Source organism: Cavia porcellus, unplaced genomic scaffold (genome assembly GCF_034190915.1).
Source record: "Cavia porcellus strain 051 isolate PalLab524CR breed Dunkin Hartley unplaced genomic scaffold, mCavPor4.1 scaffold_1, whole genome shotgun sequence".
Lineage (NCBI taxonomy): Eukaryota > Metazoa > Chordata > Mammalia > Rodentia > Caviidae > Cavia > Cavia porcellus.
The window spans coordinates 113,826,812-113,839,235 of NW_026947484.1; the positions used below are offsets into that span (position 1 = coordinate 113,826,812).

The 12,424-nt window shown below is 44.5% G+C and overlaps 1 protein-coding gene across 1 annotated transcript; it reads left to right on the forward strand.

Moving 5' to 3' along the window:
- The first annotated feature begins 2,110 nt into the window (after nt 1-2,110).
- Nucleotides 2,111-4,057, forward strand: LOC100719929 (lysophosphatidylcholine acyltransferase 2B-like). The gene has a single exon (XM_003478933.2). It carries the CDS (start codon nt 2,477-2,479, stop codon nt 4,016-4,018), a length of 1,542 nt encoding a protein of 513 aa, XP_003478981.1. The 5' UTR covers nt 2,111-2,476; the 3' UTR covers nt 4,019-4,057.
- Nucleotides 4,058-12,424: the final 8,367 nt, after the last annotated feature.

Consider the following 12,424-nt stretch of genomic DNA (forward strand, 5'->3'; position numbering starts at 1 on the left):
TTCCAATTTATGACTTCCAGTGCAACCCATGGCAAAAATAAAGACATTAAGACATATTTATAATTATGGGAGGCAAGGAGTCCTAAGTCTGGCCAGGATGAAGGTTCATCAGAACAAAGACGACCTAGGGCCTAACCTGGATTTTACTAATTTGTGAAGGGAATGGCTTAAGGATGAGTGACTGTGAAAATGTCAGGAGATATGTGTTTTCTGTAAGCTGGGCTATGAGGGAGGCATGAAAACACCTCTTGCAATACACAGAGAGAAGGGTATGTAGAAGACCAATCTGCATAACACAACTAAGGTAGCTTTAATGTTTAGTGGGTGAGCACAGCTCTGATGTGCCAACTTTTCTGCCCTGGGAAGTCTTAGCCTCAGTTTATCTGGAGGCTGAAATCCAGTTAACAGCTCTGGAGTGGTGGCTCTATATCCTGCCCAGCTCAATCATGTTTTGATGGGAATCACAGGGAAACAGTGATTGTCACCTAGCTTCAAAGATTATGCATCAGCACTTCAGCTAGCCCTATTTACATTGCATAGAGCCAATTGAAGGGAAAAGGAACTGGCTTAGTAAATGGAGATAAGGCAGGTTTAGCCAAAATGGAGACAACTGAGTTGTCCAGGTGGTCCTCCACAAAAAGGACACACAGAATGCAGTTAAACAGAGTCAACAGTAGGAATGAACATTACAAGTAAGAGTGAGAAGAGCTGCAAAACAGAGAATAATACCAGCTAAGGGAGTATTCCTCATTCCCTTGAGTTCTCCTTTGGTGAAGAACACAACTAATAACATTAACAAATCATAGCATTAGAGACTATACTGTGTTCTCAAATTAGTCCTACATCAGTGAAAAGAATGTATACCTCACTAAGCACAATTCTCAAAGTGACAGAAGAAAGTGGAATGTCTCTAAGAATTCTCATTATACCATAGCAACTTGTATTTACAATACAAATTCTCTTCTTTACATACATTATACTGGTGTCTCATAACAACACTACCAGGTAGGGTGCAACACAAATTTATAGATGTGGAAATGAAATTTAATGAGTAACTTTGCCAATGCCCATAGCGTAAGTGTTAGATCAAGCCTAAGATTCATCTGGCCATGAAGTCTATGATCTTGCACTTACATCACATTTCATTTACCAGCTTTGTATTGAAGAATATAATATTCTTCAATAGATAGACTAGATGGAAACATGTTTCACAGATCAACAATATGATTTTAATTATGGGGAAAAGGAATTCAAATTAGTGATTAGCAAACATAAGATTCCTCCACAATGTCAGAATTGCAAATGCTAACAGGTATAGAAGCAAGCCTGGTTCACAACAACTTTGGTTTATTATGTCCCCCTCTTTACCACTTTTGAAGAGCAACAACAACCACCAAAAAAAGACTTATTAGTTTTGTGTATATTGACACAATAAAGAAGTAATTCTGATTTATTTTAATGAAAACCTATTAAATTAATTTTGAGGTTTGTTATTACTGTCATGTCATTTTGGAATGATAGTTCATGTGGACCAATTTTAAGACTATGAACCAAAGCCAGGCATGGTGGTGCAGGCCAGTAATCTCAGCACTGTGGGAAGCTGAGGCAGAAGGATCACAAATTGCAGCCCAGCCTGGGCAATTTATCGGGACCTTGATTCAAATAAAATATGAAAAATGGTGGCTGAAGATGTAGCTCAGTGCAAAGACCTTGAGTTCAGTTCTCAGTAACACATGCACACACATACATAATCAAATGTGTCATGGTCAATTCTAGCCTATTTTATTTTAAGGTAGGGTTTCCTTGCGTTGCCCAGACTGACATTGAATTTGTGATTCTCTTCCTGTGTAGCTATGAGTAGCTGTAATTACAGAACTGCACCATCACACCCAGGTCAATTTTGACCTATTAAAATGACTGTACTCTAATTTTCAGTGTGTGTGCAAAAGTGCTTGTAACACAAAGGCTCAAGTGTGCCATCAGTTAAACAGGATAAAGAAAACTGTTTCCATAGAAATCAATTTATAGTAAAAGTAAATTAATTTGACAAACTATCTGCCTAAGCACCTCACAGTAAATAAATTGTAAGTGGTAATGGCACTTAAATTTAAAAATTATAATAGTATCTATCCATTCAAATTAATACAGTAGTAGGTACACATGCATAATATAAATATCAGAATTTGCTATGTGAAAATAATTTATTAGTCATATATATCAAAAGCAAGGTGTTTGCAGAAAAGAAAAAAATGATTTTCTGTTGATCTGATTATAAGTAGCTTGTTATATTTACCATCTTTGATTTTTCTAATTTTCAAAGGTCATACATCATTTCCTATTTATTACACACAGTCCCTTCTAAGACTTCTAACTATATGCAAACAGAAAGATTACTTGAATGTGAGGAAGGGGTGCATGCTAGAGACCACCCCCCGAGCCAAACTCTCCACATTCTGAGTTTACGGAGAAGTCAAGCATGAGGGCTGAGCTGTCTGTGGACACCGAGACAGAGCAATGGGAGACCGCGGTCGCGCAGGAGAGGAGCCAGCCCCTGTTCCCGCCAGTGGTGGCCAACCCCTTCCTGCAGCAGATGCACATCAGTGCGTGGCGATGGGCTTGCACCATCCTCCTCGGGACTGTGCTGGTGCCGGTGCGTGTGGCCTGCCTCGCCTTTCTCTTCATCCTCCTCTGGCCTATGGTCGTGCTTTCCACCTTTGGTCTTCCTGCTCAACAAGTCGAACCGACCAAACACTGGCGAAAAAGTCTGAGGAAACCAGTACTTAAATTTTTGTTTCAGGTGGCGATTTTTTTTGCTGGGTTCATAGTTAAAGTAAAAGGGAAAAAGGCGACTCGAGATGAGGCCCACATCTTCGTTGTAGCACCACACTCGACTTTCTTTGATGCAATCGCCTGTGTTGTGGCAGGCTTACCTTCAGTGGTCTCTGCAAGTCAAAACGTGCAGATTCCAATAGGTGGGAAACTCCTCCTGTTAACAGAGCCGATACTTGTGACCCGAGAAGACCCTATTTCTAGAAAGAATACCAGGAATGAAATATTGAAGCGAGTAACATCTGGAAGGAAGTGGCCGCAGATTTTGATTTTTCCAGAAGGCGTGTGCACCAATCGCTCCTGTCTGATCACTTTTAAGCTAGGAGCCTTCTCTCCAGGTGTCCCTGTGCAGCCAGTGCTGCTCAGATATCCAAACACCCTGGACACAGTGACTTGGACCTGGCAGGGGTTTACAGGCTTCCAGGCCTGCATGTTGACGCTGAGTCAACCTTTCACCAGGGTAGAAGTTGAGTTTATGCCTGTTTATATCCCAAATGATGAAGAAAAACAAGACCCCCTCCTTTTTGCCAATGCAGTTCGAATTAACATGGCAAATGCTTTGGGAGTGCCTGTGACAGACCACACTTATGAAGACTGCAGACTGATGATTTCTGCAGGTAACCTTCAACTCCCCATGGAAGCTGGTTTGGTAGAATTTACAAAAATTGGTCATAAATTAAAATTAGATTGGGATAATGTTCATAAGTATTTGGATGAATATGCTTCAATTGCAGTTGCCTCAAAAGGAGGGGAGATAGGAATTGAAGAATTTTCAAGTTATTTAAAACTCCCAGTTTCAGAGCCCTTGAGACAACTTTTTGCTCTCTTTGACAGGAATAATGATGGCATCATAGACTTCAGAGAGTATGTGATAGGTCTGACTGTCCTGTGCAATCCTACCAACACTGAAAAGATTCTGCAAATGTTATGTAAGCTTTTTGATCTTGATGACGATGGTTTCATAACAAAACAGGAATTTGCTGCTGCACTTCGGGCAGTTTTTGGAGTGCCAGATCTTGATATTACCAGACTGTTTCAGGAAATAGCTGGAAAGAACTCAACACACATTTCATACAACACCTTCAGGAAATTTGCCCAGACGCATCCAGTGTATGCCAGGTTATTTACTTCATATCTAGACCTCCAGGCAGCCTATATATATTCACTGCCACAAGACATACAGTCTTAATCACTATGTTGAAATGTTGAAGTCACCCCGAACATGGTGAAGGTATCTTCTATGTAGAAATTCTGACTGAAATAAAAATTTCCCTTGTCGATGTCGCTCCTGGCCGGCAGGAAGGACACACGACAAAGTCTGGCAGTGGACAACCTTTTCTTTTTATTTTCCTTCTCCGTACAGCCTGCCCTGGGATCGCTCCCAGCCGAAGCCTCCTTTGGTCCGCTCCCCGCGGCTCCTTCTGGGCTTCTACTTCCGGGCTTCTTCTTCCCCCCCAGGGGTGGCACCAGTATATATACGGATACAGTGTCCAATCATGTTAAAGTGAGCAAGGCAAGCTGATTGGCTAACATCATCAGTTGCCAGGCAGACTATATTGTTGAGCGGGTTGCTTACGCGGTAAGCAGGAGACTAACGTGCTCGATGGGAGGGGTAATCTACCTCAGGCTTTACTCTTTACTACAGGCCTCACGTCCGCCAAGTGAGGCGACCGGGCTCGGGGCTGCGGCTCCCAACATCTCCCCCTTTTTTATTTTTTATGAATGTGCGCATCGTAGCCCTTCCTGGACTGGGTGCAGAGGCTTATGCCCTATGTGTAGGCCCACCGTAGGTCCTTGGCTTAGACCCTGGTCGGCCGTCCCATGGTCCACCAAGGCCCTGAGGCCCTCGTCCTTTTTCTAGGGCCAGGCACAAACTGGACGGAACCTGGATGCACACAAGCTTGCACTCATTTTCTCTCCGTAAAGAAATCCCCTCGGAGAGAAATTTAGACCTGGGCAGCATCTAACAGTCCAGCGGCTTACGTGCAGGATGGGGTAGGGCCTGGCTTAGGTTGAGTCGCACCGGGGGAGTACGCTCTTACCCGTCATTGACTCTCCTACCCTGCTATATCATAATTTTTTAGAGGAGGAGTGTGGGAAGCTCACCGTCCCTAGACTCGGTCGTAGGCTAGGCAAGCGAGCCATGCATATGCCTGAGGATCTTCTTGTCCATTTCGGGCTACCGCTATTTCTATTCATCTTGTTGGTTGGTCTGTGATGGATCTCCGGTAGGGCAGGTCTGATCTTCAGTCGAGGGCTTTGTCGCCCGTGTCAGTCTCTCCGGTACCCACAGTGGTTCTCGTCCCGATTCCTGTGGGAAAACACAAACCGCGCCTCGGTTCCAGCTGACCACTGGATCCGGGCCCATCCATTGTCCTGTCAGGACATCTTTCCACTTCACCCACCCTTTATGGTTGGGGGAAGGGTTGCAGTGCTCCACGGCTGGGGAGCAATTATCATTATTTAAATTTTAAAAATTGTGTGTGAATAGTGCCATGGATAATCGTGCCTTTGGGGCCAGGCCTTGGCCTACTCCCCCTTTTTGTTTTTGTAAAATTTCTTTGAGGCTTCTATGAATCCTCTCAATGATTCCTTGACCTTGGGGATTGTATGGGATACCATGTTTTAATTGAACCTCCATCATTTTGCAGAACTCATTGAAGGCTTTGCCTATATAGGCTGGTCCATTATCAGTTTTTAATATTTTTGGTTTGCCCCATGCGGCCCAAGCCGCCAGGCAATGACTGATCACATTAGACACTTTTTCACCTGTTTCTGCTGTTGCGAATATGACGTGAGAACAGGTGTCTGTGGAAACATGAACATATTTAAGAGTCCCAAACTCCTGTATATGTGTGATGTCCATCTGCCAAACATCACCAGGGATCAAACCTCGAGGGTTTACTCCCATCGGTATGGCAGGTTTGTATGTGGCACAGGAGCCACATAGTCGCACGATATCTCGTGCATCTGCTCTGGAAACATGGAAATGGTTTGCTAGTGTCCTGGCATTGACATGAAACTTATCATGGAAGGCACGGGCTCGCTCGATTGGTGTTAGTAAGGTAAAAATCCATAACGGGCGAGTGGCAGTATCAACAGCCGCATTCCCCTGTGCCATGGGCCCCGGCAGGGATGTATGTGCTCTTATGTGGGTGGTGAAGACCTTATGGTGTCTGTTCTGAAGCAATGTCTGGATAGACAGGAACAGCCCAGCCACTGTGGAAGTGGATCTAATTAAACCGGCAGTCTCAAGCACTTGCATAGCATTGACCACATACCTAGAATCGGAGACAATATTAATGGCTTCTGAGAACCGTTCAAGAATCATTTTAACGATCTGCAGTTCCACCACCTGAGGCTGATCAGGTTCAAATTGTATGGTAACCGGGGGCTTGCCTAGGATCACATAGGCGCCTATCCCCGTCTTGGAGCCATCTGTGTATATTGTAGTTGCTGGGACTAATGGCTTAGAGGCAGTAACCTTTGGAAAAATTATAGGGTGCTGAGTGACAAATGACAAGATAGGGTCTTTAGGGTATTGATTGTTTATATCCCCATGGAAAACACATCTCAGAATGGCCCATGTATCTATGCAGGCAGCCAGGGTCTTGATCTGGCTGGCGGTATAGGGTACTCGGATGGCTTGTGGTCCTGAGCCAAAATGTTGGACAGCTCTATCATGCGCTTCAAGGGCCAATGAAGCGACTGCCTCCGGGTAATGCTCTATGACTTTTGCAGGTGAGACCTTAGGGTGTATCCACAGTAGTGGTCCTTTCTGCCAAATCACCGCTGTGGGCTGTAGACTAGTCTGTAGCAAACAGACATCAAAGGGTCGCCCTGGTTCAATTCTGTGTAAGGTAGCCCCACCTAAGGCTTTTCCCACTCTCTGTAAGGCAGCTCTTGCCTCAGGAGTGAGCCTCCTGTGGGAGGCTATATCTGGGTCTCCCTTCAGAAGGTCGAACAGGGGTTTGAGATCTGAATTTGGTATATGTAAATATGGCCTAATCCAATTAATGTCTCCCAATAGCTTTTGCATGTCATTTAGGGTCCTAACGCCATCCGTCCTAATGGTGACCTTCTGTGGAGAGACTAGCATAGGGGAGATTTTCGCGCCTAAGTAGGTCACCATTTCTCCTCCCTGAATCTTGTCGGGGGCAACATGCAGATTAGCTTGTCTCAGGGCCTCGACCAACTGGCCGAGCATATTATTTAGCATGTCTGGGTCCCTGCCGCTGAGTAAAAGGTCGTCCATGTAATGCACACATCTTATCTTGGGAAAGGATTTCCGTAGGGGGGCCAGTAGGGAATCAAGGTAAATCTGACACATAGTGGGACTGTTGGCCATACCTTGGGGCAGCGTTATCCACTCGTATCTGAGATCAGGGCTTTCTTGGTTAATGGTGGGTAAAGTAAAGGCGAACCTATGAGTGTCCTCTGGATGCAGGGGGATTGAGAAGAAACAGTCTCTAAGATCTATAACATAAACTGGCCAGGACTGAGGGATGGCTGAGAGAGCTGGCAGCCCCCTCTGGACCGCCCCCAGGGACTGCATCTGCGCGTTGACCGCCCTTAGATCATGGAGCAGCCTCCACTTGCCAGACTTTTTCTTAATTATAAAAATGGGGGTGTTCCATGGGGAGGTTGACGGCTTAATGTGTCCTAATCTAAGTTGTGTACTGACTATTTCTGACAAGGCTAATAGCTTCTCCTTAGGCAGGGGCCACTGAGGTACCCAAACCGGATCATTTGACCTCCAGGTGATTTTGATCGAAGTGGGTAGGAGAGCTTCTTCAGCGGCCCCTAAGAAAAACCCAGCCCTTGCCTACCTTTTTTGTTCTCTACTGGTATTGGGGATGTCCGACCCTGTAGGGCATTGCCCAAGCCTTTGCCGGGGGTATATCCCTGGTTCCTGAGTATATCCTTAGCCTGGGGGGAGCAGTTTGACGTAAGCGTGACATCCATCTGAGTGAGGATGTCCCTTCCCCATAGAGACACTGGCAACTGCAACACAAATGGTTGGAAATGGCCCTGATGACCCTCCTCATCGCACCAGAGCAGGGTTGAAGCACTAACCTGAGGAGCTGACACCATCCCCAGGCCCTGCAGCGTGTTATCTGCAGTGTTGGTGGGCCAGTTGGAGGGCCAATCCTTTCTAGAGATAATGGAACGGTCAGCTCCTGTGTCTAGGAGCCCTGTTATACTCTTGCCGTTGACCTTAAGTGAGAGCATGGGCCTTTTATCAAGTATTATATGGAGTCCCTCGAAGACTTCCCCTGAGGAACCGAAACCTTGACTTTCTCTAATTTTCTGCTTTGAGGGAAATCTCTTGTGGAGACTGGGGAGCAGCAAGAGCTGCGCTATCTTGTCTCCTTTATTGATTACCATAGTACCCACAAGAGATTGAACCATAATTTTAATGTGTCCTGTGTAGTCTGAGTCTATGACCCCCGGGACTACTATGAGACCCCGAAGGGCCGTGGAGGATCTCCCGATCACCAGACCCACGGAATTTTCGGGTAACGGTCCCTTAAAGGTGGTTTCAACCACTTGAACACCCATATCAGGCACTAATATAAGTCTGGAGGCGACACTGAGGTCCACACCTGCTGACCCAGGGGTGGCCCTTGTTGAAGGCTGCCATCCTAAGCTGTCCTGTCTCTGGGGCGGGGGCCCGCCTGTGAAGGGGGCCCCCTCTGGCCGTTTTTTGGCCCTCTAACATCTCGTCCACAAATACGGTTGCCCTGAGCATCAAAGACCGACCTACACTCCTCAGCTTTGTGTGATCCCCTCTTGCATCGCCCACAAACATATGGTTCTTCATTCCTAGGGCGAGGCCTAGCATCTGCATTGTTTGGGCAATGACGTTTAATGTGTCCTGGCTCCCCGCAGGCAAAACACCCTTTAGCCTTACATTCCCCTTCTAACCCGCGAGGTCCCCTCTGCTGTACAGCCGCGGCCAGGAGAGCAGCCACTCCCGAGTTGGAGAGCGGCCCCCCTATCTCTCTGCATATCCTAATCCAGGCGTTGAGGTCCTTGTTCTTATGAGGAGCTATCGCTGCCTTGCACTCCTTTGTACATTGCTCAAAAATCAGCTGCCTTACCAGCGGTCGAGCCACTCCCGGATCAGAAAATATCTTATCGGCAGCATCTTGCATTCGGGCCACAAAGTCAACAAATGGCTCTGTGGTACCCTGAATTACTGGGAAAGAACCCTGCGACTCCTTATCGAGCGACTTAGGCTCCTGACAGCTGGTCTCTTTGGCCTCCTTGCCATTCAACTTTCCCTCGTCCTCGGAGTCAGACGACTCCGAGGCTAGAGCCCCGTCCTTCTCCTTAGCATCTTTGTTCCCCTTAACGGGCCCCTCTCGGGAGCTCCCTGACTGGGCCTGCTCAAATACCCTGCGTACTTTTGTAAGCTCTTGAGAGCTTTCTCCACAACCACCCTCGCTCTTAATGTTACTACCTAGCATGTTTCCCATCTTTTAATATGTTACTCACCGCGTGAGGCCCAAGGAATCCGCCACTTACGCGTGAGCCTGAGGGGAGTCTAAAAGCCCTGTAGGTGCGCGCCACCCAGAGCCCAGGCTTATCCCCAACTCACCTGTCTCGCAGCTCTGTACTGGAGCGTTGTCCGCTGTCACGTCTCGGGGGTGATCAGTCCCCGTGCGGGCCTCCAAATGTCGATGTCGCTCCTGGCCGGCAGGAAGGACACACGACAAAGTCTGGCAGTGGACAACCTTTTCTTTTTATTTTCCTTCTCCGTACAGCCTGCCCTGGGATCGCTCCCAGCCGAAGCCTCCTTTGGTCCGCTCCCCGCGGCTCCTTCTGGGCTTCTACTTCCAGGCTTCTTCTTCCCCCCCAGGGGTGGCACCAGTATATATACGGATACAGTGTCCAATCATGTTAAAGTGAGCAAGGCAAGCTGATTGGCTAACATCATCAGTTGCCAGGCAGACTATATTGTTGAGCGGGTTGCTTACGCGGTAAGCAGGAGACTAACGTGCTCGATGGGAGGGGTAATCTACCTCAGGCTTTACTCTTTACTACAGGCCTCACGTCCGCCAAGTGAGGCGACCGGGCTCGGGGCTGCGGCTCCCAACATTCCCTGTGAGGAAAAATTTGATTGTTTTAACTCTAAATAGTATGGACATTTACTCATGATATTTAAAATGTACTTAAGGGATGTTTCAATTTGACATTTAGACTACTTCTTTTCCATCTTTCTTAAAATAACATTTGTCAGGCACAGTGGCATGCGCCTGTGTCACAGCTGAGGAACAGACTAAGGCAAGGCAGGATTGCTTTGCAGCAAAGCAAGACCTGGACTCAAAAAAAATCTAGAGGAAAGTGATTGGGGATGTAGCTCAGTAGTAGAGCATGTGCTTAGCATGTATAAGGTCCTGGGTTTGATGCCTAGCACTTAAAAAATAAAAAGGTTTGTTTCAATGACAAATGATCTGCTCACAAACTTCAATTGCCCTGCAGGGCTCCAGTTAGTGTTTTTATTTTGTTTAGTGCTAAAGAATGGCCAGAGAAACATAGCCCATTAGCTCCATTCACTTTTTTAGAAATAGTATTTCACTGGCAGTAAATAATTAAATTAACTTTTACAGCAAAAGACTGCTAGATAAAGATCTCTTTGCTCTTTCAAAACAAAATAACCTGTCTCTTAATTTACAGGGAAAAATGATAAACATCAAGCCAATATGGTATTTATTAGAAATACATTGAAATATTTAGAATGAGAAAAAATCACAACAGACTATAATTTCTGAAAAGTTGTCTAATATCATAAACAGGTTATAAATGCAAGGGTTATGACCAGTTCTATTTTGCATGAGCCTCAAAACAAAATTTTATGTTAATAATTGTATATTCTACAATCTGAGACTTTTGTTCTGAGGAGGCAATTGTGAGAACTGAAGCTTCTACTTACCTATATACAAGTATTTCTTTTTTTTTTTTTTTAATATCAGTACTGGGGATCGAACTCATGACCATGAGCTTGCAAGGCAGATGCTTATGCCGCTGAGCAAAATCCCCAGCCCCAATATACAAGTATTTCTTACATACTTCAGTTTCTGTTGCTATAACACATCTTTACATGGTGATATGACCTTGAGCGCTACACTTTCATATCACCAGGCAGAATGAACCAGCAAAATACTATAATCCTGGAAACCATACCTGCACCAGGACCGGGAACAAGAATCTTTCTAGACAGGAAAGTACTATGAATCAATAAACATTCCTCACTATCCAGAGATATCATATCTCCAAATTAGTTTATTGTAGTTAAGTCTTAAAAATTCATGCAGTCACTCAATACTCCAAGAACAAAGCAACAACTGGCCAAGGGAAAAGGGACAAAGAACGTTGACTGGTAAGGAAAAAAAAAATCTCTTATTTTTGCAAGCTTTACAAAAACATACCTAAGTAAGCACATTTCTAATAACCATACTAAAGTCTTGCAGGAGTTGTGGAAATGGAACTCGTACAGTTTAAACTTTATTAGCCTCTTGGTATTTTGAGAGAGAAGAAAGGAAGAAAAAGATGAATGGGTAAACAGAAAGATGAGGGAAGTGAGGAAAAGGAAAGAAAATTATCAAATTTTGTTTTGAGATAATTTCCATGCAGTTCTGCATGAAACTTGCATGGAAAAGGAGGTCAATAAGGTCAATATCATAATCCCCATTCAAATCAATATTGTCATGAAAATAAATCCATATATGTGTAATTCAAACGATGATTTTTTAATATACTAGATATGATTCATTTAAATCAAATTTCACTTAAAACTAATTACCAAGTACAGTATATCTAATGATTTCTTGTGAGCTGTCTTAGTTACTTTCTAGTCTCTGAGACACAATGCCCATCACCCACATCTTTAAGAAAGAGAGATTTATTTTGGCTCCGTTTTCAGTCACTACCGATAGGGCTTCAACTGTGACCAGGATAAAGCAAAGAGTTTCCTCATTCCAGCCCAGCTTACAAGGTAAGATAAGGAGAGCCTCAGACATGCTCTAGACTCAATCTATAATCTGTGGTCTCTAACAGACCATGGACTTAATCTCCTGAAACCATGAGCCAATCTAAAATTTTCTTCCTTTATATTGTGGGTGTCAGGTATTGTGTCACAAAGACGGGAAAGCTGACTAACAAAATTCCTTCAGTATATCTGAAACATTTTTAATCAAAAATTTTTTAAAAGAAAAATAAGCCAAGCATAGAGGCACATGCGTGTAATCCTAGCTCTCTGAGAGGATAAGACAGGAGAACTACAAATTTGAGTCCTTCCTGGGAAATTTAGCAAGATCATCTAAAATAAAAATACAAAGGGCTGGGAATGTGGTTTGATATGAAGGATCTGTGTTCAGTCTCCAGTAGAAAATAAACAACAAAACCAAAAAACAAAAGTACTTTCATTTTGAGATATGTCAAAAAATTTGGAAATAGGAAATATAATCAATTTGCTTTCAAGATTTGGATTTCTTGAAAGATGGTTCCTGCTTTCTAAGACAATTTTACCTGAATTTACTTTTCACACAATAAGAATCACAGTTCAGTTAATAACCCCAAAGAAAATTAT

Bases quoted from the DNA above. Each gene is read 5' to 3' on its own strand.
- LOC100719929 (XM_003478933.2), top strand. From the start codon at position 2,477: ATGAGGGCTGAGCTGTCTGTGGACACCGAGACAGAGCAATGGGAGACC.